Raw genomic sequence first — 26,382 nt, forward strand, 5'->3', positions numbered from 1 at the left:
TAATCTCTTATGTGGGACCTTATCGAAAGCCTTCTGAAATGTGAGGAGCATTCGTAATAAGGTGGATGAATTAGCTGCGCAAATACGCAAATAGATGTAAGCAGATATGATATAATTGGGATCACGGAGACATGGCTCCAGTTTGACCAAGACTGGGAATTCAACATCCAGGGGTATTTAATATTCAGGAAGGACAAGAAAAAAAGGAAAAGGAGGTGGGGTAGCATTGCTGGTTAAAGAGGAGATTAACACAATATTAGGATATTAGCTCTGAGGATGTGGAATCTGTATGGGCAGAGCTGAGAAATACCAAGGGACAGAAAACGTTAGTGGGAGTTGTATACAGACCCCCAAGCAGTACTGCTGAGGTTGGGGATGGCATTAAACGGGAAATTAGAGACGCGTGCAATAAGGGCACAGCGGTTATCATGGGTGACTTTAATCTACATATAGATTGGGCATACCAAATTAGTAACAATACTGTGGAGGAGGAATTCCTAGAATGTATAGGGGATGGTTTCCCGGACCAATATGTTGAGGAACCAACTAAATATCAGGCCATCTTAGACTGGGTATTATGTAATGAGAAAGGAATAATTAGCAATCTTGTTGTGCGAGGCCCCTTGGGGAGGAGCGATCATAATATGAATGAATTCTTCAATTAAAATGGAGAGTGAAGTAGTTGACTCAAAGACTAGGGTCCTGAATTTAAATAAAGGAAACTACGATGGTATGAGGCACGAGTTGGCTAGGATGGACTAGGGAACGTTACTTAAAGGGTTGACGGTGGATAGGCAATGGCAAACACTTAAAGATCGCATGGATGAACTACAGAATTTGTTCATCCCGGTTTGGCATAAAAATAAAACAAAAAAGGTGACTCAACCGTGGATAACAAGGGAAATTAGGGATAGCATAAGATTCAAGGAGAGGACATATAATTTGGCCAGAAAAAGCAGCAAACCTGAGGATTGGGAGCAGTTTAGGATTCAGCAAAGGAGGACAAAGGGATTAATTAAGAGGGGGAAAATAGATTGAGAGTAAGCTTGCAGGGAACATAAAAACTGACTAAAAGCTTCTATAGATATGTGAAGAGAAAAAGATTGGTGAAGTCACGCGTAGGTCCCTTGCAGTCAGAATCAGGGGAATTTATAATGGGGAACAAAGAAATGGCTGACCAATTAAATACATACTTTGGTTCTGTCTTCAGAGGATACAAATAACCTCCCAGAGATGTCGGGGAACATAGGGTCTAATGAGAGGGAGGAATTGAATGAAATCAGTATTTGTAGGGAAATGGTGTTAGGGAAATTGACGGGATTGAAGGCCGCTAAATCCCCAGGGCCTGATAATCTACATCCTAGGGTACTTAAGGAAGTGGCCCTAGAAATAGTAGATGCAGTGCTGGTCATCTTCCAGAGTCCACAGAATTTTGGAACAGTTCCCATGGATTGGAGGATAGCTAATGTAACCCCACTATTTAAAAAAAGTGGTAGAGTGAAAACGGGGAATTACAGAACGCTAAGTCTGACATCGGTAGTGGGGAAAAAGCTAGAGTCCATTATAAAAGATATAATAGCAGAACACTTGGAAAACAGTGACAGGATCGGACAAAGTCAACATGGATTTACAAAAGGTAAACCATGTTTGACTAATCTACTGGAATTTTTTGAGGATGTAACTGGTAGAATAGATAAGGGAGAACCAGTGGATGTGGTGTATTTGGACTTTCAGAAGGCTTTCGATAAGGTCCCGCATAAGAGATTAGTGTGTAAAGTTAAAGCACATGGGATTGGGGGTAAGGTACGGTCTTGGGTAGAGAACTGGTTGGCAGACAGGAAGCAAAGAGTTGGAATAAACGGGTCTTTTTCCGAGTGGCAGGCAGTGACTAGTGGGGTACCGCAGGGATCGGTGCTAGGACCCCAGCTATTCACAATATATATATATAAATAAATGATCTAGACAAGAGAACTAGATGTAATATGTCCAAGTTTGCAGACGACACAAAGCTGGGTGGGCGTGTGTGCTGTGAGGAGGATGCCGAGAAACTCCAGTATGATTTGGACAGGTTGGGTGATTGGGCAGATGCGTGGCAGATGCAGTATAATGTGGATAAATGCGAGGTTATCCACTTCGGTGGCAAAAACAGGAAGACAGATTATCTGAACGGCAATAGATTGGGAGAAGGGGAAGTGCAATGAGACCTGGGTGCCCTTGTGCACCAGTCGCTGAAGGTAAGCATGTAGGTGCAGCAGGCGATTAAGGCGGCAAATGGTATGTTGGCCTTTATAGCGAGAGGATTAGAGTACAGGAGCAAGGATGTCTTGCTGCAGTTGTACAGGGCCTTGGTGAGACCACACCTTGAGTATTGTGTGCAGTTTTGGTCACCTCATCTGAGGAAGGATTTTCTTGCCATGGAGAGAGTGCAGCGAAGATTCACTAGACTGATACCTGGGATGGCAGGAATGACGTATGAGGAGAGATTGGGTCGATTAGGCTTATATTCGCTAGAGTTCAGAAGAATGAGAGGGGATCTCATTGAAACTTATAAAATTCTAACAGGACTAGGCAGACTAGATACAGGAAGGATGTTCCCGATGGCAGGGGAGTCCAGAACCAGGGGTCACAGTCTAAGGATAAGGGGTAAGCCATTTAGGACTGAGATGAGATGGAATTTCTTCACCCAGAGAGTGGTGAACCTGTGGAATTCTCTGCCACACAAGGCAGTTGAGGCCAATTCATTAAATATATTCAAGGAGTTAGATGTAGTTCTTAAGGGTAAAGGGATCAAGGGATATGGGGAGAAAGCAGGGACAGGGTACTGAGTTTGGATGATCAGCCATGATCTCATTAAATGGCGGAGCAGGCTCGAGGGGCCGAATGGCCTACTCCTGCCTTCTATGTTTCTATACATTTTTTTAAACCATATATCTTTATTTCTCAAAATGGTAGTGAAGTGTCCTTCTGTGGTACCCAGAATACATCGTATTAATTGATGAATAGAAAAGCAGGGACACCCCATTAATGTCAACTAAGTGCATCCCCATGGAGTAGACTTGTCATTTTCTCAAGAATTAACAAAACAGTCACCAGAAACACAATGGGAACAACAACTTGTCTTTATGTAGTGCCTTTAACGTAGTGAAATGTCCCACGGCGCTGCACAGGAGTATTTTAAGACAAACATAAGCACAATATATTGAAAATTCTCGCCTCTAGTTACCTTCTTCATTAACAGTTTTAAAAAGCAGTTTATTGCATTTTAATTTTGATGAATGCGCATCTTTTTGTTTGTCTTTCTATTGAAGCACCATATTCTATGCTAACCGAACACTTAAAATTATTACATTACGACATTATTCCTATATCACAACAGTAACAACACTTCAAAAGTACTTCATTGGCTTTGGAGCGCTTTGGGACGCCCAAAGGTTGCGACTGGCGCTATAGGAATGCAAGTCTTCTTCTCTCTCTTATGCAACAGTATTCAGCTGGTAGCTTGCATCCTATGGTCGCGCAACTCTGGACCAGCTACAGGATGGTATAAAGTCGGGGACTTCATTAAAATAAATGGGGCCACTTGTGGGATTCAGACGACATCACCAGAATGGTTCTGAAGGGGACGAGGCCTTAAACGGCAGGTCTCTGATGCGCAGCAAATATTTTGTGCGAAAATGAAATGTGAGTGTATTTTTTTCCACTTCACCTGTTTTGCTCCCTTAGCTCTGCCAAGTTTTACTAAACAGAATAGAACAAACCAGTTTCAAAACCAAAATGTTTGGATTTCTAAACTACATAAAGCATATATTTGTAACCATTTCAAAAATACTATATCCGATATTATAGATGGAATGGGACCTACAAAACTGTTAATTTTTCTGCGTCAGGAAAGCAAACCGAGATTCATGTCTTTCATTGTCGAATTGATGTCCTGAGAAACATGTTTTTCCATTAAGAAATGAGCAGCGTTCAGCAAAAGCACCGGGATTCTCTCGAGTTCTCCCCTTTAAGTAAAAGCCGAATATGCTTGTAACAAAAAGTTAAGCCAGAACTAAGTAAACCTACACTTACCAAGCTTCCAAGAATTTATCAGTGCTAGGCTTTGGCTCCAAGGTGAGACGTTTTTCAAACTCAAAGCTGTGTATGGACCTTAACTTTCTTAACAGTGGGACATCCCGATCTGGTTGTAAGGTCTCAGAACGCACCTTCACAGGGGAACCCAGGCTTGGCCCGTTTTGAGGCCCATTTCCAGCACCGTGGCTGTTCTCTTCCTCTGTAACGCCCTGCATTTCCAAAAGAAAAATGTTTTACTGCATCTGTCACATGGACCACAAAGGATGGCCAAGTGCCACTAATAAACTAGCCTTTTCCAGTCACCCACTTATGTACCTTTCTTTCTCTTTTGTTACTTGATTCTCTCTTTTTTTCTTCACAGCCCATTTAGCTGTCCAATTACTTAGCCAGCGCTTTGTCTTCCTTACTTGTACATGTAGATTTCATTTTTAAAATTCCTTCGGATGAGATGGTAAACCGAAGCCCCGTTTGCCCTCTCAGGTGGATGTAAAAGAACCCATTCAAAGTGGAGCAGTGTGTGTTCTGGTCAGTATTCACCTCTCAACCAAACTCATTAAAATATTATCTGGTCATTACTTCATTGTTGTTTGTGGGAGCTTGCTGTGCGCAAATTGGCTGCCGCCTTTCCCTACATTACAACAGTGACTATACTTCAAAAGTACTTCATTGGCTGTGAAGTGCTCTGGGACGTCCTGAGGTTGTGCAAACCGCTAGATTAAAAACAAGTTCTTTCTTTCTTTCTTTAAAAAGCATGTTTCAACAGAGTAGATAAAGCTTGAAGCACACTGCACAAAAACTGAGATCTGTAACTGTTCTGAAGTTAGTCTACCCCATTGAAACACAGAGATGCAATGATGGTACATAATTTTTAAGCTTAAAATAATGATTTCTTGCTATCGCAGTGTTGCTCCATCCCAATTAACCAATGATCCTGGAAGTCTTTCTTACAGATTTTCTGACCATACAGATGATAATCAATTTATCTTTCAATAGAAGCTTATTTGATGTTGTCTCCTAATTATTATTCTTGCCCCAGGGTTTTGCATAGATTCTGCTTTGTGTTGTTATATAAACTGCTGGTTTTAATCAAAAAACTTAATTGCTACTGTAAAATAAATCACTTTCAATGTTTATACAGTGATTATTCTCATTTTAAACTGCTATTTTAGTCTCATCACAACTTGGCTATAACAACAACAACGTGTATTTATATAGTGCCTTTAACGCAGTAAAACGTCCCAAGGCGCTTCACGTAAGTGTTACAAGACAAAAATTTGACACCGAGCCACCTAAGAAATTAGGGCAGATGACCAAAAGCTTGGTCAAAGAAGCAGTTTTTACGGAGCGTCTTTAAGGAGGAAAGAGAGGTAGAGAGGTGGAGAGGCTTAGGGAGGGAATGCCAGAGCTTGGGGCCTAGGCAGTTGAAGGCTAGATGTTCATTTAAAATGTTGTGTAGTATCAATAGTTTTTAATGTGCTCAAGTTGTCTGAAATACAGGCTTTGGGAGGATCTGCAATAAATCAGTGTCAGATGAAGCCAAAATCTACCCATCTCACAATGTTAGAAATGGCACATTTAAAAAAAAATGGTTGCAGCAGTGTTACATTTATTACAGAATAAACATTTATATTTAACCCCACACACTGTGGCTAAATTAAAAGTTTAATACCATGGCCTATGTCCATAAGAATTTTCCTGTCAAAAAATGTATAAATTTAGGCAGGTTAATGTAGGGCAGTAACAAAAAGCAGCTGGTGCCTTTATTACTTGTACTTAATTACTCCATGGGGTCCTCATATTAAACCAGTGAGAGCATAATGCCTGCCTCACATTTAAAATAAAAATTGTGTTCATTTTCATAATCTAATAATTGGAGCATGTAATAACTAAAATCATTCACAATTAGTTGTCCTACTTTGCCTTGTGTTGATTGCAGCTCTCTTTTGTAATTGTTCACAGGGAAATCAGAGTATATTTTATAACAGGATATCATGCAATGTATTATCAGGGCCACTGGTTTATAGTTCACAGGCTGATTAACAAACCAACAGTGAACCCTGCTTCCATGGCCTGGTGGGTTATGGTGACTGAATATGTCAAATTCCATTTTTGTTGCATGGCACTTACATTTTTACGAGTACACTAGGGATTGAATTGAGAGATTCAGGCCATTTTTCCATGAAGCCCGTCAATCAGTGGCCTTAATTACTATATTTTTCCTTTACCTGGGAATCAAATTTTCTCACCTTTTTTATTGTAACTGGCTATAAAAGCCTTGCACAGCAAGATGGCAGGCAACAAGTTACCAGGATCGGGCAGAGAAATGTTATCTGTGAGGAGATGGAAGACACAACTGAGAGAGCAAGTGGAGGTTAGGAATTCAGGCTGGAAGAGAGCGAGGAGGTAGAGGTGAGGAAGAAATAAAGGGCGGCAATTCTGGATTATGCACGTGGGAGGCAGTTGAAGGCTGGAGCCTGGAAGGAATATTCAGGGTAAGGGACAAAATGGATGACTCATTTAGAGAGCCAGCACAGTTGTGATGGACTGAATGGCCTTGTACAGTGCTGTGAAATTCTATGGTAGCTTTATTCTCTATACAACTGAACTTGCCTGTCCTTGGACCTTTCATTGCTTGCATTATGCCAAAATTTAAAAAGTTTCATTATCCAGCACTGAAATCCTTGATCTTGATGAGCATAAAAAAGTTACCAAAAATATAAATTTATATAAAATAATTTATGCAACAGAGCTAATTAAAATAAAAAGACTTGCATTCATATAGCGCCTTTCACAACATCAGGCCTATATTCCTTAGAGTTTAGAAGAATGAGGTGTGATCCCATTGAAACATAAAATTCATAGAGATTGACAGTCTCAGAATAAGGGGTCAGCCATTTAGGACTGAAATGAGGAGAAATTTCTTCACTCAAAGGGTTGAGTGTCTTTGGAATTCTCTACCCCAGAGAGCTGTGGATGCTCAGCTTGTTGAGCATATTCAAGACAGAGATCGACAGATTGTTGGATACTAAGGGAATCAAGGGATATGGGGATAGTGCAGGAAAGTGGAGTTGAGGTAGATCAGCCATGATTTTACTGAATGGCGGAGCAGGCTCGATGGGTCGAATGGCCTACTCCTGCTTCTATTTGTTATCAGAACATCCCAAATCGCTTTACAGCCAATTAAGTACTTTTGAAGTGTAGTCACTGTTGTAATGTAGGAAACGCTGCAGCCAATTTGCGCACAGCACGGTCCCACAAACAGTAATCGTGACCAGAAAATCTGTTTTAGTGGTGCTGTTTGAAGGATAAATATTGGCCAGGACACCAGGGAGAACTCCTCTGCTCTTGTTCGAATAGTGCAATGGGATTTTTTTTTACATCTACCCAAGAGGGCAGTCGGTGCCTTGGTTTAACGTCTTATCTGAAAAACGGCACCTCCGACAGTGCACTCCCTCAGCACTACACTGGAGTGTCAGCCCAGATTACGTGCTCAAGTCTCTGCAGTGGGACTTTAATGCACGACCTTCTGACTCAGTGGACAGAGTGCTACCACTGAGTCAAGGCCGACACCCGTGATAAAAACACAATTTCACCTATTCAATCACCCTAAGACAATGGCCCTGGTAATATATTGTACATTACACAGCATCAAACAGTGTATCCTGCAACTTGCCACAAGCAAAGTCACGGAAGAGCCACTAGTAATAAAATTGTTCCTATTCGAGGCGTCTCAGACATCCAAGGTTTATTGATTTTCTTGTGCTCATTATAGTAGATTTATGTTCTACAGTAAACAAATTCCAGCTCAGATGGTAAAGGAGCATTTATCTTCTTAGCCTCGAGGGTGCTTATGTTAGGGCAGGGTACCGGCCAAAACGACAAGAGTTGCTGTTCTAATGCTTCCTTTCTAATGCTCTCTTTCCAGACTTTTAATCGAACAATGTTTTGGATAATGGCCCTGAAATTGCAGTCGGCGGCGTTCGCACTTACCTGGTGTGAGGCCCCGCACGTAAACCTGCTGTCAGACGCTGCAGAGTTGTGTGCAGCGTAGTGCATCACGGAGCCCAGGAGCGCAGCGTAAAGCTGAGGTACCGGATGCATCCAACATGCTGAGAGTGGCAAGGGGCTTGATTCCCTCAGAGTTTAAGGAAATGTCTCTTGTTTTACTGCACTGTTGTCCTAGAGGCTAGCGGTTTATTTGCATATTTATTAATCCTGAGCTGGTAATATTGACATTGAATTGCATATTTAGATATATTTGCAAACTTTTGCAGGAAGAAGCAATTGCACCTGGAATACTGCATACAGTTTTGGTGTCCATACTTAAGAAAAGACATACTTGCTCTCGAGTCAGTACAAAGAAGGTTCACTCGGTTAATCCCGGGGATGAGGGGATGGACATATGAGGAGAGGTTGGGTAGATTGGGACTCTACTCATTGGAGTTCAGAAGAATGAGAGGCGATCTTATTGAAACATATAAGATTGTGAAGGGGTTGGATCGGGTGGATGCGGGGAGGATGTTCCCGATGATGGGTGAAACTAGAACTAGGGGGCATAGTCTTAGAATAAGGGGCTGCTCTTTCAAAACTGAGATGAGGAGGAACTACTTCACTCAGAGGGTGGTAGGTCCATGGAATATGCTGCCCCAAAAAGCTGTAGAAGCTACATCATTACATAAATTTAAAACAGAAATAGACAGTTTCCTAGAAGTAAAGGGAATTAAGGGGTACGGGGAGCGGGCAGGAATTTGGACATGAGAGTCTAGGTTCGGATCGGTCATGGCCCTGTGGGTAGCGGAGTGGGCCCAGGGGCCGTGTAGCCTGATCCTGCTCCTATTTCGTATGTCTAATTCTGTTAGATTCAGGAGATGGTTCTGTGATAGTAGATTGGCGGTTAGGATCAGATCAGCCATGATCTTATTGAATGGCGGAGCAGGCTCGAGGGGCCGATTGGCCTACTCCTGCTCCTATTTCTTATGTTCTTATGTAAGGGAAAAGACTCAAATTTTCTAGCAGATCCGCAATAAAATCACTAGCTATCTAAACTTTTATACTTGGGTATGACATTTTTTTTTACATTGCGATCATTCTAACAAAGTTGCTCTCTACTTTAGCAAAACACTGCGGATGCAGGAAATCTGAAACAACAGAAAATGCTGGAAACACTCAGCAGGTCAGGCAGCATCGTGGAGAGAGAAACAGAGTTAACGTTTCAGGTCGATAACCCTTTGTCTGAACTGGAAAAAGTTAAGAGATAAAAATCTGTTACATCTCTAACTTTTTCCATTTCCGACGAAAGGTCATTGTTAACTCTGTTTCTCTCTCTACGATGCTGCCCGACCTACTGAGTGTTTCCAGCATTTTCTGTTATTTTGCTCTCTACCTTATCCCTCTACATAAAATGTTCCTTTAGAGCAAGTAATCAATGAATCAAATTACATTGGAGGGCAGTTGGTGGGCAATTAGCCCAACTCTGCGCCAGCAATGAAGATAATACAGTCAGTCAGAGCGGATGATCTGTCAAGTCGGAGCTTAACAGATCGCAAGTTAAGGATTTAATCCCAAACATGTTGTCCATTTTGAAGGGGGTATGACGGTGTACTCAGTATTATTTTATATGGGGCAAAGGAAAATGGTTCTCACTGAAGTTGGCTTCAGTTGCCTCCCACAGATCAAAAATAGACATCTCTGGGATGTCAGTAAAGGTTAAATACTTCGTAGGGAAATGTTGAATCCAGTTCTCCTAGACAACAGTCGGGTGGATAAATGCGAGGTTATCCACTTTGGTGTCAAAAACAGGAAGGCAGATTATCTGAATGGCAATAGATTGGGAGAAGGGGAAGTGCAACGAGACCTGGGCGTCCTTGTGCACCAGTCGCTGAAGGTAAGCAAGCAGGTGCAGCAGGCGGATAAGAAGGCAAATGGTATGTTGGCCTTCGTAGTGAGAGGGTTCGAGTACAGGAACAAGGATGACTTGCTGCAGTTGTACAGGGCCTTGGTGAGACCACATCTTGAGTATTGTGTGCAGTTTTGGTCGCCTTATCTGAGGAAGGATGTTCTTGCCATGGAAGGAGTGCAGCGAAGATTCACCAGGTTGATACCTGGGATGGCAGGAATGACGTATGAGGAGAGATTGGGTCGATTGGGCTTGTACTCGCTGGAGTTTAGAAGAATGAGAGGGGATCTCATTGAAACTTATAAAATTCTAACAGGACTAGACAGACTAGATGCAGGAAGGATGTTCCCGATGACCCAGGAATCCAGAACCAGGGGTCACAGTCTAAGGATAAGGGGTAAGCCATTTAAGACAGAGATAAGGAAGAATTTCTTCACCCAGAGAGTGGTGAACCTGTGGAATTCTCTACCAAAGGCGGCAGTAGAGGCCAATTCATTAAATATATTCAAGAAGGAGTTAGATATATTTCTTAAGGCTAAAGGGATCAAGGGATATGGAGAGAAGGCAGGAACAGGGTACTGAATTTGGATGATAAGCCATGATCCCATTGAATGGCGGAGCAGGCTCGAGGGGCCGAATGGCCTACTCCTGCTCCTATCTTCTATGTTTCTATGTGTAATGAAATCTGTTTGTCTCGATCCTGTATTCGTTTTGCACTCATGTATATTACCCTCCCCCACTGTTTACAGTTTCACTTCCTCTTTCCCGACTAACCTGGGAGGTTCCAGGTCTTGGCGCTTGGCTCCGCCCCTGACGTCTCTTACATAAAGATCCCAGGATCTGTCTGACTCATTCCTGTGAACCAGTCGGCGTGTTGAGATGTTAGCTCTGATCTTAGTGATTAAAAGCCAACTTGTTTAAGTCTATAACTTCTAGTTTTGTGGTTATTGAAGGCCCATCAATTTTAATCACTAAAGAATACTAGGATGGATCGACTCCTAAAACCAGAGCGTCTGGACTTGGATCCACATTCTGCTGAAGCATCAAATCAATTTGGACACTGGCTCAAATGCTTCGAACTCTTCGCGGGGGCCTCATCTGCTAGCGAGGTAGATAAACTGAGTCTACTGACGACTCGCGTAAGTCATCGGATTTATTCGTTCATCCGGGACGCCACCTCTTACACGGAGGCCATCACTATCCTGAAGGCCCAATACCAGAGGCCGGTAAACGAAGTGTACGCCAGACATCTGCTGGCTACACGCAGGCAGCGACCAGAGGAATCAATGGACGATTTCTTACAGGGCCTAAAGGACCTGGTCCGGGACTGTAACTGCAAGGCCGTGACGGCCAACGCGCACTCTGACGAATTGGTCCGCGATTCCTTCATCACGGGCCTCAAATCGAATTATATCCGGCAGAGACTGCTGGAGAAGGAGGTCCTGGACTTAAAAAAGGCAGTGGCCACTGCGCGATCGCTGGACGTGGCCCAGAGAAACTCTGACTCTTATTCTTCCGGCCATGTGGCCCTCACCGCCTCGTGCGCGCCGAGGGGGCCGCCATTTTGGAATCAGCCATCTTCCCCATCCAGGTCTCAGACCAGCTCTACGCCGCCGGAGACCCCACACAGAAGTTCACCCAGGAGTCCTACTACAGCGGCAATGTCTCGAGGCCCGAAATGCTACTTCTGCGGCCAGGCCAAGCACCCCAGACAACGATGCCCAGCGAAGGACACTACATGCTTCAAATGTAAGAAAAAGGGGCATTTTAGCAAAGTCTGCAGGGGGAATCCGATTTCCAACTCCGTCACCGCCTCGTGCGTGCTGTGCGGGCTGCCATCTTGGGATCCGCCATCTTTTCCCGACTCAACGGCCGCCCAGGACCCAACAGTGGCTTCGATCACGGTGGATCAATCTAGGCCACACCCGTTGACAAAATCCATGATGGACATACAGGTAAACGGGAATTTAACGAAATCTTTAATTGACTGTGGGAGTACCGAGAGTTTTATCCACCCTAGCCTGGTACGGTGGCACTCATTAACGGTAACCCCTACACGGAGCAGAATTGCTATGGCTGCTAAGCCCCACACTTCGGACATTTTGGGCTACTGTGTGGTAACACTGACTGTAAAAGGCACGGACTACAAGGATTTTAAACTCCTCGTGATGCCAGAACTCTGTTAATGTAATCTTGGGCCTGGACTTCCAGTGCCACCACGAAAGTGTCACGCTAGCATATGGCGGGTCCCAGCCGCCACTCACAGTCTGTGGCCTAGCAACCTTAAAAATCAGCCCGCCCTCTTTATTCGCTAATGTCGCTCCGAACTGTCGGCCCATAGCGACCAAAAGTAGACGGTACAGTCTGGAAGACAGACACTTTATCAAGGCGGAAGTGGACAGACTCCTGCGGGAAGGCATTATTGAATGCAGTACCAGCCCGTGGCGTGCCCAAGTAGTCATAGTTAAAAATAGCGAAAAGAAACGGATGGTAATTGACTACAGCCAGACTGTTAATATTTATACCCAACTGGACGCCTACCCTTTACCCCGCATATCAGAAATGGTCAACCAGATTGCGCAATACCGAGTCTTCTCGACTATCGACCTCAAATCCACATATCACCAGCTCCCCATTAGAACGGAGGACCGCCCATACACCGCCTTCGAGGCGAACGGGCACCTCTACCATTTTCTCAGAGTGCCCTTCGGGGTAACAAATGGGGTCTCGGTCTTCCAACGTGAGATGGACCGCATGGTTGACGAGAATAAACTACAAGCTACCTACCCCTATCTGGACAATGTCACTATCTGCGGGCACAACCAGCAAGACCACGATCTAAATCTTGCGAGATTTTTAAAAACTGCCCTAAAGCTGAATCTAACCTACAACGAAGACAAATGTGTCTTCAACACAACCCGTCTCTGTATCCTCGGCTGTGTGGTGGAAGATGGGGTAATTGGACCGGACCCTGACCGATTACGCCCCCTAAAGGAACTGCCCCTGCCACACAATCCCAAAGCTTTAAAAAGGTGCCTGGGATTTTTTTCGTATTATGCCCAATGGGTGCCCAATTACTCTGATAAGGCCCGACCCCTCATTAAATCGACGTCCTTCCCACTATCAGCTGAAGCTCGGGAGGCTTTCACCAGTATTAAACAGGACATTAAAAGGGCTGCAGTGTGTGCAGTGGACGAATGCATTCCCTTTCAAGTCGAAAGCGATGCGTCAGACTTTGCCTTAGCTGCGACCCTCAATCAGGCTGGGAGACCTGTGGCCTTCTTCTCCCGAACCTTTCAGGGACCTGAAATCAGGCACTCTTCTGTCGAGAAGGAGGCACAGGCTATAGTGGAGGCAGTGCGGCACTGGGGACACTACCTAGCCGGCAAACGTTTCACCCTGCTTACCGACCAGCGGTCGGTGGCTTTCATGTTTAATAACAAACAAAGGGGGAAAATCAAGAATGACAAAATACTCAGGTGGAGGATCGAACTATCCACGTTCGACTATGATATTATGTACAGGCCGGGAGCCCTTAATGAACCCCCAGACGCCCTATCGCGGGGAATGTGTGCCAGCATTCATACGGACAAATTACAGGGTCTCCACAACGACCTCTGTCACCCAGGGGTCACCCGACTATACCATTTTATAAAGTCCCGCAATCTGCCCCACTCCATCGAGGAGGTCATGGCAATGACCAGAGCCTGCCGCATCTGTGCGGAATGCAAGCCTCGTTTCTACAGGCCTGACCGTGCACACCTTATCAAAGCCACACGGCCATTCGAGCGCCTAAGTCTGGACTTCAAGGGACCCCTTCCCTCTGCCGACCGTAACGTATACTTCCTCAATATCATTGATGAATATTCCCGCTTCCCCTTCGCCATTCCCTGCCCAGACATGACCAGTGCCACGGTCATCAAGTGTCTCGGTAATCTATTCTGCATGTTTGGCATGCCGAACTACATACACAGCGATAGGGGGGCGTCATTCATGAGTGACGAGCTGCGCCAGTTCTTGCTCTCGAAGGGGATAGCCACTAGCAGAACCACTAGCTACAACCCCCGGGGTAATGGGCAAGTGGAAAGGGAGAATGCTACTGTTTGGAAGGCTGTCACGTTAGCCTTAAAGTCAAAAGGCCTTCCGACCTCCCGCTGGCAGGAAGTCCTCCCAGACGTGCTCCACTCCATAAGGTCTCTGTTATGTACTGCCACTAACGCTACCCCTCACGAAAAGATGTTCGTTTTCCCCCGGAAATCCATCTTGGGCATATCTCTACCCGCGTGGCTGACGTCTCCGGGGACAGTACTATTGCGGAAGCACGTGAGAGGCCATAAAACGGACCCCCTTGTGGAAAAGGTACAGCTCCTCCATGCAAACCCTCAGTACGCCTATATCGAATACTCTGACGGGCGAGAGGACACTGTTTCCATAAAAGACCTCGCTCCCTCGGGGAGCGGAGAGAACGATGGGAGACTACCCGATGAAGACCTACACTACAAAGAGACAGGATGCCCAGAGGCATCAATACCCAACTTTAACCTGGAGGACACTGCAGATAACTTGGAAGACACTGCGGAGGCCCGGACAGCAGAGGAACCAGAATCCACTCCCCTAGAGGCACCCCAACCGGCTTTGCGCCGATCACGGAGAACTGCAAACCCTCCTGACAGACTCACTTATACCAACTTTTAAGAAACATCACCCCGATGGACTAAATCTATAGAAGGGGTTAATGTAATGAAATCTGTTTATCTCGATCCTGTATTCGTTTTGCACTCATGTATATTACCCTCCCCCACTGTGTATAGTTTCACTTCCTCTTTCCCGACTAACCTGGGAGGTTCCAGGTCTTGGCGCTTGGCTCCGCCCCTGACGTCTCTTACATAAAGATCCCAGGATCTGTATGACTCATTCCTGTGAACCAGTCGGCGTGTTGAGATGTTAGCTCTGATCTTAGTGATTAAAAGCCAACTTGTTTAAGTCTATAACTTCTAGTTTTGTGGTTATTGAAGGCCCATCACTATGTTTCTAGCTGCTTCTTAAAAAGCATATTGAAAGCAGATATAGCATAGTAATTACTCAAATGTTTCACAAAATCAAGAACAATTTCCGTGGAAACGAATGGAGGCTATTCTATATTTCAGGACAACTAACAGAGTTCAATTCTAATTTGATCAGTCCCTGGAAACAAATGGCCAATTATGACACAACAAGCAAATTTCAGAGCTTATGACTAACAATCTAATTATGGTTCTTGAACATAATAGAAAATGAGCTCTACATGGTACAACTGCGCAGTCAAGACCATCTACGGCCCAAGCATCCAAGGCCCTACCCCATTGCGGGCCAAGAACTGAGAGTACTCATCAAGGACAGAGAGGCAGTCAGTGCCCGCTGGAAGGAGCACTTCGAAGATCTCCCCAACGGCGACTGTCTTCGACACGAGTGTCCTCAACTCCATCCCACAGCATGCCACCCGCGACCATCTCAGCACAACCCCAGCCCGGCATGAGGTTGAAAAGGCCATCCGACAACTGAAGAACAACAAGGCCTCAGGAGCAGATGGAATCCCCGCCGAGGCACTAAAGCATGGCGGAGAAGCACTACTGGCACGATTTCATGAACTGATTTCTCTTATCTGGAAGGAGGAGAGCATGCCAGGGGATCTCAGAGACACCATAATTGTGACCATCTTCAAGAAAGGTGACAAGTCCGATTGCAGTAATTACAGAGGAGTTTCCCTGCTGTCTGCCACAGGGAAAGTCATTGCAAGAATCCTCCTCAATCGCCTTCTCCCAGTGGCCGAAGAGCTCCTCTCAGAGTCGCAATGCGGATTCCGCCCACTAAGGGGCACAATGGACATGATCTTCACCACACGTCAATTACAAGAGAAATGCAGGGAACAGCACCAACCGCTGTACATGGCCTTCTTTGAGCTCAAAAACCTTCGACACAGTCAGCCGTGAGGGATTATGGAGTAGCCTCCTCAAATTCGGCTGCCCTCAAAAGTTTGTCACCATCCTCCGCCTGCTTCACGACATGCAAGCCGTGATCCTGACCAACGGTTCCACTAGACCCAATTCACGTACGAACCGGGGGCAAGCAAGGCTGTGTCATCGCACCAACGCTCTTCTCGATCTTCCTTGCTACAATGCTCCATCTCACCCTCAGTAAGCTCCCCACTGGAATGGAGCTAATTTACAGAACAAACAGGAAACTGTTCAACCTCCGTTGCCTCCAGTCCAGATCCAAGGTCGTCCCATCCTCTGTCATCGAATTACAGTACGCAGACGACGCTTGTGTCTGCGCTCACTCGAAGGTCGAACTCCAAACTATCGTCAACACCTTCACCGAAGCGTACGAAAGCATGGGCCTCACACTAAACATTCGTAAAACAAAGGTCCTCTACCAACCTGCCCCCGCCACACAGTACTGCCCCCCGATGATCAAAATCCACGACAAGGCCTTGGACAACGTGGACCACTTTCCATACCTCAGGAGCCTACTGTCAACAAGGGCAGACGTCGACGACGAAGTCCAACACCGCCTTCAGTGTGCCAGTGCAGCCTTCGGTCGCCTGAGGAAGAGTGTGTTTGAAGACCAGGACCTCAAATCTGGCACTGAGCTCATGGGTCTCCAGAGCAGCAGTGAAACCTGCTCTGCTGTATGCCTCAGAGACATGGACCATGTACAGCAGGCACCTCAAAGCACTGGAGAGGTACCACCAACGCTGCCTCCGCAAGATCCTGCAAATCCATTGGCAAGATAGGCGCACCAACGCCAGTGTTCTTGCTCAGGCCAACATCCCCAGCATCGAAGCTTTGACCACGCTCGATCAGCTCCGATGGACGGGTCACACTGTCCACATGCCCAATACGAGACTCCCAAAACAAGCGCTATACTCGGAGCCCCGGCACAGCAAGAGAGCCCCAGGTGGGCAGAGGAAACGCTTCAAGGACACCCTCAAAGCCTCCTTGAAAAAGTGCAACATCCCCCACCAACACCTGGGAATCCCTAGCCCAAGACTGCACAAAGTGGAGGAGAAGCATCCGGGAAGGCGCCGAACACCGAGTCTCTTCGCCGGGAGCAACCGGAAGCCAAGTGCAGGCAGCGCAAGGAGTGCACGTCAATCCAAGCACCCCACCCACCTGCCCCTTCAACCACCGTCTGCCCCACCTGTGACAGAGACTGCAGGTCCCACATTGGACTCAGTCACCTGAGAACTCATTTTTAATGTGGAAGCAAGTCATCCTCGGTGCCGAGGGACTGCCTAAGAAGAGAAGACAACTGGGTTAGTGTTGGTAAGTAGCTTCATAAAATCGTTAGTGATTCCAGATCTTGAGATTCCTATATTAATAAGTCAAGTCCAATACAGGCTCAAGCAGGAAAATGAAAAACATCAGATATGAAAATGGCGACATAGAAACATAGAAGATAGGAGCAGGAGTACGCCATTCGGCCCCTCGAGCCTGCTCCGCCATTCAATGAGATCATGGCTGATCATCCAAACTCAGTACCCTGTCCCTGCTTTCTCCCCATATCCCTTGATCCCTTTAGCCTTAAGAAATATATCCAACTCCTTCTTGAATATATTTAATGAATTGGCCTCAACTGCTTTCTGTGGTAGAGAATTCCACAGGTTCACCACTCTCTGGGTGAAGAAATTCCTCCTCATCTCTTTCCTAAATGGCTTACCCCTTATCTTTAGATTGTGACCCCTGGTTCTGGACTCCCCCGCCATCGGGAACATTCTTCCTGCATCTAGTCCCGTTAGAATATTATAAGTTTCAACGAGATCCCCTCTCATTCTTCTAAACTCCAGCGAGTATAAGCCCAATCGACACAATCCTCATACGTCATTCCTGCCATCCCAGGTATCAGTCTGGTGAATCTTCGCTGCACTCCTTCCATGGCAAGAACATCCTTCCTCAGATAAGGCGACCAAAACTGCACACAATACTCAAGGTGTGGTCTCACCAAGGCCCTGTACAACTGCAGCAGGACATCCTTGTTCCTGTACTCGAACCCTCTTGCTACGAAGGCCAACATATCATTTGCTTTCTTAACTGCCTGCTGCACCTGCATGCTTACCTTCAGCGACTGGTGCACAAGGACACCCAGGTATCGTTGCACTTCCCCTTCTCCCAATCTATTGCCATTCAGATAATAATCTGCCTTCCTGTTTTTGAAACCAAAGTGGATAACCTCGCATTGGTGGAAAGGGTGGACAGCTTTAAGTTCCTCGGGGTCCACATCACAGAAGACCTCTCCTGGTCCCTCAATACCTCCTCTCTGGTGAAGAAAGCCCAGCAGCGCCTATATTTCCTAAGGAGGCTGAAGGGATGTAACCTGTCACCCCTGATCCTCTCTAACTTTTACCGCTGCACAATAGAGAGCATCCTGACGAACTGTATCACAGTATGGTATGGCAGCTGTAGCTACTATGACCGGAAAGCCCTGCAGTGGGTAGTCAAAACTGCCCTACGCATTACCGGCACCCGGCTACCGACCATAGAGCACATATACCAGAAACGCTGTCTACGGAGGTCACGGTCCATCATCAAAGACCCTACCCACCCCAGCCACAGTCTGTTTGCCCTCCTGCCATCTGGGAGACGCTACAGATGCATTCGCACCCGAACGACCAGATTTAGGAACAGCTTCTTTCCCAGGGCTGTCATCCTACTGAACTCCACAAATAAACTCTAAAGCCTGCACATCTGCCAATGCACTTTATTATGGTTATGTTTATGTTAATGTATTACAAGCCAAATGAATGTTGAATGTTTAAATGTCTTAATCTAAATGTACACTCTCGGGAGCCGCAAGCCTACATTTCGTTGTACTGCACTTGTGCACTAACAATGACAATAAAGTTGATTATTATTTATCCACATTATACTGCAACTGCCCAATCACCCAACCTGTCCAAATCATACTGGAGTTTCTCTGCATCCTCCTCACAGCACACACGCCCACCCAGCTTTGTCTCGTCTGCAAACTTGGAGATATTACATCTAGTTTCCTCGTCTAGATCATTAATATATATTGTGAATAGCTGGGGTCCTAGCACTGATCCCTGCGGTACCCCACAAGTCACTGCCTGCCACTCGGAAAAAGACCAGTTTATTCCAACTCTTTGCTTCCTGTCTGCCAACCAGTTCTCTATCCAAGTCAATACCTTGCCCCCAATCCCATGTGCCTTAACTTTACACGCTAATCTCTTATGCGGGTCTTTATCGAAAGCCTTCGGATAGTCCAAATACACCACATCCACTGGTTCTCCCTTATCTATTCTACCAGTTACATCCTCAAAAAATTCCAGTAGATTAGTCAAGCACGATTTACCATTTGTAAATCCATGTTGACTTTGTCCGATCCGGTCACTGTTTTCCAAGTGCTCTGCTATTACATCTTTTATAATGGACTCTAGCATTTTCCCCACTACCAATGTCAGGCTTCCCCATTTTCTTTCTACCCCCTTTTTTGGAACAGTGGGGTAAAATTAGCTACCCTCTAATCCATGGGAACTGTTCGAGAATCTATAGAATTTTGGAAGATGACCAGCAATGCATCTACTATTTCTAGGGCCACTTCCTTAAGCACCCTAGGATGTAGATTATCAGGCCCTGGGGATTTAGCGGCCTTCAATCCCGTCAATTTCCCTAACACCATTTCCCTACAAATACTGATTTCATTCAGTTCCTCCCTCTCATTAGACGCTATGTTCCCCGACATCTCTGGGAGGTTATTTGTGTCCTCCTTTGTGAAGACAGAACCAAAGTATGTATTTAATTGGTCTGCCATTTCTTTGTTCCCCATTATAAATTCTGACTGCAATGGACCTACGCTTGACTTCACCAATCTTTTTCTCTTCACATATCTATAGAAGCTTTTACAGTCAGTTTTTATGTTCCCTGCAAGCTTACTCTCAATCTATTTCCCCCCTCTTAATTAACCCCTTTGTCCTCCTTTGCTTAATCCTAAATTGCTCCCAATCCTCAGGTTTGCTGCCTTTTCTGGCCAATGTATTTATCCTCTCCTTGGATCTTATGCTATCCCCAATTTCCCTTGTTAGTCACGGTTGAGTCACCTTTTTTGTTTGATTTTTATGCCAAACAGGGATGAACAAATTCTGTACTTCATCCATGCGATCTTTAAATGTTTTCCATTGCATATCCACTGTCAACCCTTTAAGTAACATTCCCCAATCCATCCTACCCAACTCGCACCTCATACCATCGTAGTTTCCTATATTTAAATTCAGGACCCTAGTCTCTGAGTCAAATACTTCACTCTCCAGCTTAATGAAGAATTCTATCATATTATGATCGCTCTGCCCCAAGGGGCCTTGCAAAACGAGATTGCTAATTAAACCTCTCTCATTACATAATACCCAGTCTAAGATGGCCTGATCTCTAGTTGGTTCCTCGACATATTGGTCCAGGAAGCCATCCCGTATACACTCCAGGAATTCCTCCTCCACGCTATTGTTACTAATTTGGTTAGCCCAATCTATATGTAGATTAAAGTCACCCATGATAACTGCTGTGCCCTTATTGCACGCGTCTCTAATTTCCCGTTTAATGCCATCCCCAACCTCGGCATTACTGTTTGAGGGTCTGTATACAACTCCCACTAACGTTTTCTGCCCCTTGGTATTTCTCAGCTCTACCCATACAGATTCCACATCCTCAGAGCTAATATCCTTCCTTACTATTGTGTTAATCTCCTCTTTAACCAGCAATGCTACCCCGCCTCCTTTTCCTTTTTGCCTGTCTTTCCTGAATATTGAATACCCCTGGATGTTGAGTTTCCAGCCTTGGTCACCTTGGAGCCATGTTTCCGTAATCCCAATCATATCACACCCGTTTACATCTATTTGCGCAGCTAATTCATCCACCTTATTACGAATGCTCCACTTTATTACGAATGCTCCTCACATTAAGACACAAGGCCTTCAGGCTTTTTTTTTTTAAACACTCAGACCTTTTAGAACTATTATTTACTGTGGCCATGTTTGATTTAAACCCTTGACTTCTCTGCCTTCCACTTTTGCTTTTCTCCTTCCTCTCTTTTGCTTCTATCCTTGCTTCCCTTTCCTTTATCTCCCTGCACAGGTTCCCAACCCCCTGCCATTTAAGTTTAAAACCTCCCCAACAGCACTAGCAAACACTTCCCCTAGGACATCGGTTCCGGTCCTGCCCAGGTGCAAACCGACAAGTTTGTTCTGGTCCCACCTCCCCCAGAACCGGTTCCAACGTCCCAGGAATTTGAATCCCTCCCCCTTGCACCATTCCTCTAACCATGTATTCATCTGAAATATCTTGCTATTTCTACTCTGACTAGCACGTGGCACTGGTAGCAATCCTGAGATTACTACCTTTGAGGTCCTATTTTTTTAATTTACCTCCTAACTCCCTATATTCAGCTTTTAGGACCTCGACCCGGTTTTTACCTATATCGTTGGTACCTATATGCACCATGACAACTGGCTGTTCACCCTCCCCTTCCAAAATGTTCTGCAGCCACTCTGAGACATCCTTGACCCTTGCACCAGGGAAGCAACACACCATCCTGGAGTCACGTTTGCGGCTGCAGAAATGCCCATCTATTCCCCTTACAATAGAATCCCCTATTACTATAGCTCTCCCACTCTTTTTCCTCCTGTCCTGTGCAGCAGAACCACCCATGGTGCCAGGAAGTTGGCTGCTGCGGTCTTCCCCCGATAAGCCACCCGCCCCCCCCCTCGCCAACAATATCCAAAGCGGTATATCTGTTTGAGAGGGGGATGCCTGCGCCTACTACTCTGCCTGGCGGTCACCCATTCCCTTCCTGCCTGTGCAGCCTTTACCTGCGGTGTGACCAACTGATTAAACGTGATATCCACAATGTCCTCAGCATCGCGAATGCTCCAGTATGTATCCATTCGCAGCTCCAGCGCCACAATGCGGTCTGCCAGTAGCTGCAGCTGGATACACTTCCTGCACACATGGTCGTCAGAGACACAGGAAGCGTCCCTGATTTCCCACATAGTGCAGGAGGAGCATGCCACGGGGCCAAGCTGGGCTGTCATGACTTACCCTTCAATTAATTTAAATTAACTTAAATCAAATCAATACCACCAATTACACTACAATTAAATGATATATTCAAGGGCCCTTGGTTACCAGCACTAGAAACTATAACCATAAAAAAAATTAAGACCGTCTAAACTTTATAAACTATGAACCTTAACTGTCAAACTATATAGTATAAATACTCCCTGGTCGTACTCACCCAATCAGCTGCTCCCTCCTGCCCGAGTCACGTATTGAATCGTGACGTGGCTCTGGAACGCCGCTGCCGGTCTGAGATTGGTAAGAAAGCCCGCGAAAGTGAGTTTAAATACTCACTGCGGCGGCGGGCCGGGCCGGGGGGGTCACTGCGGCGGCGGGCCGGGCCGGGCCAGGGGTCACTGCGGCGGCGGGCCGGGCTGGGGGGGTCACTGCGGCGGCGGGCCGGGCGGGGGTCACTGCGGCGGCGGGCCGGGGGGTCACTGCAGCAGCGGCGGGCCGGGCCGGGGGGGCGGGCCGGGGTCACTGCGGCGGCGGGCCGGGCCGGGGGGGGGGGGGGGGCACTGCGGCGGCGGGCCGGGTTTGGGGGGGGTCACTGCGGCGGCGGGCCGGGCGGGTCACTGTGCGGCGGGCCGGGGGGGGGGGGGGTCACTGTGCGGCGGGCCGGGCCGGGTGGGGTCACTGTGCGGCGGGCCAGGCGAGGGTTCACTGTGGCGGGCCGGGCGAGGGTTCACTGTGGCGGGCCGGGCGAGGGTTCAATAAAAAAGAAAAAAAGCAGCACACATAAAAGGTAAAATCTCTGTACTAATGAGATGATTGGTGTAAAGGAATAGACCTGTGACCTAAAGGTCAGAATCCTATAATGACTCTCTACCATTGAAGGGGGAAAAAATGCAAGGGCTATAATAGGATCATTTCCGTGCAAGGACACAGTTTACAGTATAATTTTCATTAAAAATGGCAAGAAGGAATGCAATTTAAATATAACATTATGGGCTCCATTACATCCTATAAACTCTACCATCCTTATTTAACACACTAAGCCCAATTTACCTTACAGCCAGCCATCTTCATTTTGTTCCTGTTGATGTCCATTTCTTCCCAAACATCCTTCTCTCCAACATTAGGAGCTTGAGGGTTATGGGATCCGTGCATTTCTGCCATCCTTTCGGGGCAAATTATGCCTGGAATAACATTCTCGCCATCGCTGAGCTGTTCATCCTGCAGTACCTCATCAGTGTTTTCTTTCATCAGATCTCCTGGCACCAGTGAAGCATTAGCAATTCTGTCAAAACACAAGCAGCAAGACACTTCATGCAGTCTACTTTTAAAGGGAGGAAAAGAAAAATAGCAATTTCCAAAGTTAATTAAAAAAAATATTTCTCTTGACTGCACACTTATCTGACAAAAAGAGATGGGTTAGGTATTATGATGATCTGGAATGCACTGCCTGTGTGGGCGGTGGAAGTAGATTCAGTAGAAACTTTCAAAAGGCAATTGAAAAGGAAACATTTGCGGGGCTATGGGGAAGAGCAGGGGAGTGGGACTAATTGGAGAGCTCTTTCAAAGGGCCGGCACAGGCACTTGTGTTGTAAAATTCTAGATCCTTTCTTAAAAAGCAGTCTTGTGATTCATACAAAAAGCAAGTTATAGCAACGAAAGGTCATCGACCTGAAACGTTGACTCTGTTTCTCTCTCCACGGATGCTGCCCTGGCCTGCTGAGTTTTTCCAGCGTTTTCTTGTTATTTCGGATTTCCAGCATCCGCAGTATTTTGCTATCGTTATAGCAATGAGTGTATGGTTCTTCTATTACGTAGTGAGATACTGCAACGTATGTGGTATGGCAGAATCCTATTATACATCAGTTACTTATGCTGAGCAAAATCTGCTTTCCAAAAACACATCCCATCTGATGCTATGTTCTTGCAATCACTTGTAGTGATCAGTGTAGATCAGTTATAATTATTTTAGTGGCATTTCCCCATTGTTAGAAGTCTACTGCCTCAGCTGCATCATTATTTGTAAACCATCTTGCATATGAATAGATAATGACACTGCTAATGGGCAGCTAACTGTCTTTAACTGGTTAATTGTAAAGGATCCTCTGAGGATGGCTCTGTGATTGCACAGCTGAGAGACTCCTCTACGTTCACCAGCAGTGCCACCAGACTCATGTCAATCTTGGGTCCAGAGCATTTAAAGCACTGACATTCTGAGCAACGCATTGGGGAGGAGACGCTGAGCAGCTATTTTATCGTCTGCTTGAAATGCCAGCGAGTACCGAGTAGTGCAATACACACTGTGGACCAAGGAATCAGTAGAACACATTGGGGATCAGCCCTCTGATATACTGATCAGTTCGCTTGCTGGGAACAAAATAATTATAACAGATTATTACTGTACAATGAATCTTATACTGAAGCACTGTATCTGGTGGCCAAGGAATGTGTTTTTCAGCCAAAGGTAATTGTGCAGTACCTTAAAAATTATAACACCAGAGCAGATGGAGTTCAAGTCAACAGGCCCAAGAAATGGTTAGTTGACCACAATGTACCACATTTTTCCTCCTGAGGGAAAGCAACTGGAAGCGAATAAACTTGATGGAGAAATACAAGATTACTTTTCGTGTTTAGAACAAGTTATCAACAAGAAATTAAGGGATCTAATGTACTGGCTATTCAAAGGGCTAGAATCTTAGTGTAAGACTTTTGAGCAACCGACAAAACAATGTAGTTTTAAGCCACTTTGGTTGCAGGGTGGTTTAACAGATTCCGTCATATACTGGCAAGGCACAGGGTTATGCCTGCAATTTCCCCATTTTGGGATTGCTATTGGGGGATAGGCTTGCCAGGATGCATAGAAAGATTGTGAAAAAACGAAGAGGGCACATTGTACACTTCTTAGTGGCTGCAACAAAAGTCATTGATTGTGGCTGGGGACCAAATCACTTAGTTGCCAAGAAGTGGTGCGCTGAACAAAGTAATTTAATGAGGAAGGGGTGGGGTGGGGGAATAAGAGAAAAATTTAGAAAGCAAAGTTAGCGAAGTATTTTGTTTATAATGCAAAATATATAAAATAAAATACTTGGGTTTTTCTGTTTGCAGGAGTGTATGGTTTATCATTACAGAACTACAGTATATTCCCTCACACAGTGCAGTAATCCAGCATATGTTCAAGGAAATTTAAGATGTAGAGAAAACTATTTTCCATTATCTGTTTATTTGGTAAGGATGGGATTTTAGATGATAACAATAGGTGCCCTCAAGTTTTTAAGACTTTGTACTGTAAAAGTTATTTCTTTAATGTGCTTTTCTCTATTGTTTCAATGTAGATACTACTACACACGAGAAAATACTATGACTTGGTTTGGTCGAAGATGAGCTACTTATGTCTAGTTCCCTTACTGACTGCATATCTTGACTGTTTAAAATATTTATTTAACAAACTACACCTGAATTTTTTGTGATACGTTTGAGCATCTCAGAATGGATTTAACAACAGTAATTTGAGATGATCTCTAATGAGTTAACACTCTTCCTGAGTGAAGAGTTAAAACCAAATCTCAACTATAAGCTTTTAGACAACCCAAGACAGTCCAGTAATTGAATGTTTCATGAGATGGATCTAGCTGAAAACCATCGTAATATAATGAACTGTGAAAACACAGACCTGAACAACATGTTCGTGAGCAATCTCTACCTGGAGCCTTTTCCTAGAAGCCCACATAATCCAGATCACCCCAACAATGCAAGAATGGGCCATATTGGAATGGGGACACAAGCTCACAACAGACCCGTCCTAGAAATTGTCAAGGGGCAGCAACACAACCGTACAAAACTCCACTCTACGTTGGTACCGGTATGTCAGGTCACAGCTTAACCCCAGGGACTGCTGTCAAATTATGTAATCCTCGAACAGCATGCTGCCTAGCTTGCTCTATCTTGTCACGATCCCACCTGGTTTCAAAAGCTTTCTCTTTGACTGTACCTTTGGTCTTTCAACCTAATTCTCTCCATTTAAGCTTTTACCCATATGTTCAGCAGACAGCTTTAATTGTCCTCAATATAAAGCTGACATCTTCCTGCGAGTGAGACTACTTTAGAAATACAAGCTATTGTTGCGAGCACGTGCACAATCATACAAATGATCCACATTTGGCCAGGTATTTTCCTCTCAACTACCGAGACAAAATTGTAGTGACTTCACAAAATGATGACAGTATATCTGGATTTGTGATTAATGTTAAGCTATTTATATTCATTTTACTTAATTTACAAAGAATAAAATGAAGACTGAACTACTCGAAGGCTCTCCAGGTTGGACTCCCATCCTCCACAAACTTCAGCTAATCC

At 45.4% G+C, this 26,382-nt stretch overlaps 1 protein-coding gene across 5 annotated transcripts in view; it reads right to left on the bottom strand.

Moving 5' to 3' along the window:
* The window catches only part of ttbk2a (tau tubulin kinase 2a), a 262,791-nt gene that overhangs the window by 55,654 nt on the left and 180,755 nt on the right, over positions 1–26,382 (bottom strand). For all 5 annotated transcript variants that reach the window (XM_086003795.1, XM_086003794.1, XM_086003797.1 and 2 more), the window contains 2 exons: positions 23,083–23,314; positions 4,072–4,283 (listed from right to left, as the gene is read on the bottom strand). In XM_086003795.1, the coding sequence (XP_085859921.1) occupies positions 4,072–4,283; positions 23,083–23,314 (444 nt within the window). The remainder of the gene's footprint in view (positions 1–4,071; positions 4,284–23,082; positions 23,315–26,382) is intronic.

Source organism: Somniosus microcephalus, chromosome 12 (assembly GCF_052327205.1).
Source record: "Somniosus microcephalus isolate GS21.2 chromosome 12, FLI_Smic_1.0, whole genome shotgun sequence".
NCBI classification, from domain to species: Eukaryota; Metazoa; Chordata; class Chondrichthyes; order Squaliformes; family Somniosidae; genus Somniosus; species Somniosus microcephalus.